General features: G+C 38.2%; 1 protein-coding gene across 1 annotated transcript in view; it reads left to right on the top strand.

The window, feature by feature from the left end:
- LOC111810399 (golgin subfamily A member 6-like protein 22) overlaps nucleotides 1–1765 on the top strand; it is a 9418-nt gene that overhangs the window by 1577 nt on the left and 6076 nt on the right. Inside the window, exons 2-3 of the mRNA XM_023697105.1 lie at nucleotides 3–1209; nucleotides 1292–1729. Coding sequence (XP_023552873.1) covers nucleotides 3–1209; nucleotides 1292–1729 — 1645 coding nt within the window. The remainder of the gene's footprint in view (nucleotides 1–2; nucleotides 1210–1291; nucleotides 1730–1765) is intronic.

Here is a 1765-nt window from a genome sequence, read left to right as displayed (position 1 = left end):
AGGGAGTCGAAGAAGGAAACGGAAGTTGTTGGTTTAGTTGAAGATCTGTACAAAAATTATCAGTCTATTTATGATCAATATGGTCATCTACGTGATGAAGCGGAAAGAATTGTTAAATCTGAAAAGGAAAACGAGGAGGATAAGGAAGATGTTTGTTCTTCATCTTTAAGCTCTAGTTCCGACTCTGATTCGGAGTACTTTTCGTCGGAGGAAGTAAATATCACTAGCAGTGTTCATAATTTACAGAATGAACAGTCGAGTAACTGGTTTGTTCAAATTCAAACTGAGGAACTCGAAAAGCAAATTGTTCAGAAGAATGAAGCTTTGGCTAAGGTTGATTTTCTGCATCGGGAACTAGATAGTGTACGAACACAGAAACGGGAAATGGAAAATAGGAAGAACAAGGAGATATCTGAGAATATGGCTTTGATAGGAAATTTGAAAGAAGAATTGGTCGAAAAGATTGGAGTTGAAAAGAAGATGCTGGAAGAGAAAGAGAGAGTTCTTGCTCGGAGTAAGGATCTGGAAATGGAAATAGACACTCTGCATTACCGAAGAAGGGAAATAGAAGAACAGAATATTCGGATGAGATCAGAAAATCAGTGGCTGAACACTAAAATTTCTGAACTGGAGATGGCATTGACGAGTAAAGAGACAGAAGCTTCTTCTCAGACGGTCGCGTTAATGGAGCAAGTCAAGAATCTGAAACATACAATAAATGGATTGCAGACGGAAAAAACCAAATTAGGGCAAGAAATGGAGCAATATAAACAAGAAGTTTCTCACCGATTTTCGGAAATGGAGGAGGAAAACAAGAAATTGAGAACCAAAATTGTCGACCAGGAAACAATCCTAAAGGAAAAAGAGGAAACGATAATTAAATTCAACGAGAAATACAAGAAAGCGAAGAGTTGCTTACCTGATGTCGCCTCGAGCCTGATAAACACAGAGAGGAAGATGGAAGAATTAGCAGAGGATCTTCGTTGCGGCCTGGAAGATAAAATCCGTTTATTGTCGCAAAGGATTCTCGTTGCGGAGCAACTACACAACGAAAGCAGAGAAAATTTCAGAGTGAAAAACAAAAGACATGAGCAAGAGAAGAGACATTTCGAACAAAAAATCGAAAAACACGAAGAGGAACTGATGAAACTCAGTAATGTGAACGAATTCGGAATGGACAGAGTAGCAAGAAGATTCGAAGAAGAGAGCGTCAAACTTCTAAATCACATANGAGTCGAAGAAGGAAACGGAAGTTGTTGGTTTAGTTGAAGATCTGTACAAAAATTATCAGTCTATTTATGATCAATATGGTCATCTACGTGATGAAGCGGAAAGAATTGTTAAATCTGAAAAGGAAAACGAGGAGGATAAGGAAGATGTTTGTTCTTCATCTTTAAGCTCTAGTTCCGACTCTGATTCGGAGTACTTTTCGTCGGAGGAAGTAAATATCACTAGCAGTGTTCATAATTTACAGAATGAACAGTCGAGTAACTGGTTTGTTCAAATTCAAACTGAGGAACTCGAAAAGCAAATTGTTCAGAAGAATGAAGCTTTGGCTAAGGTTGATTTTCTGCATCGGGAATTAGATAGTGTACGAACCCAGAAACGGGAAATGGAAAATAGGAAGAACAAGGAGATATCTGAGAATATGGTTTTGATAGGAAATTTGAAAGAAGAATTGGTCGAAAAGATTGGAGTTGAAAAGAAGATGCTGGAAGAGAAAGAGAGAGTTCTTGCTCGGAGTAAGGATCTGGAAATGGAAATA

This window comes from Cucurbita pepo, chromosome LG14 (genome assembly GCF_002806865.2).
Source record: "Cucurbita pepo subsp. pepo cultivar mu-cu-16 chromosome LG14, ASM280686v2, whole genome shotgun sequence".
Classification (NCBI taxonomy): Eukaryota; Viridiplantae; Streptophyta; class Magnoliopsida; order Cucurbitales; family Cucurbitaceae; genus Cucurbita; species Cucurbita pepo.
This window is presented reverse-complemented; position numbering and strand designations above follow the sequence as displayed.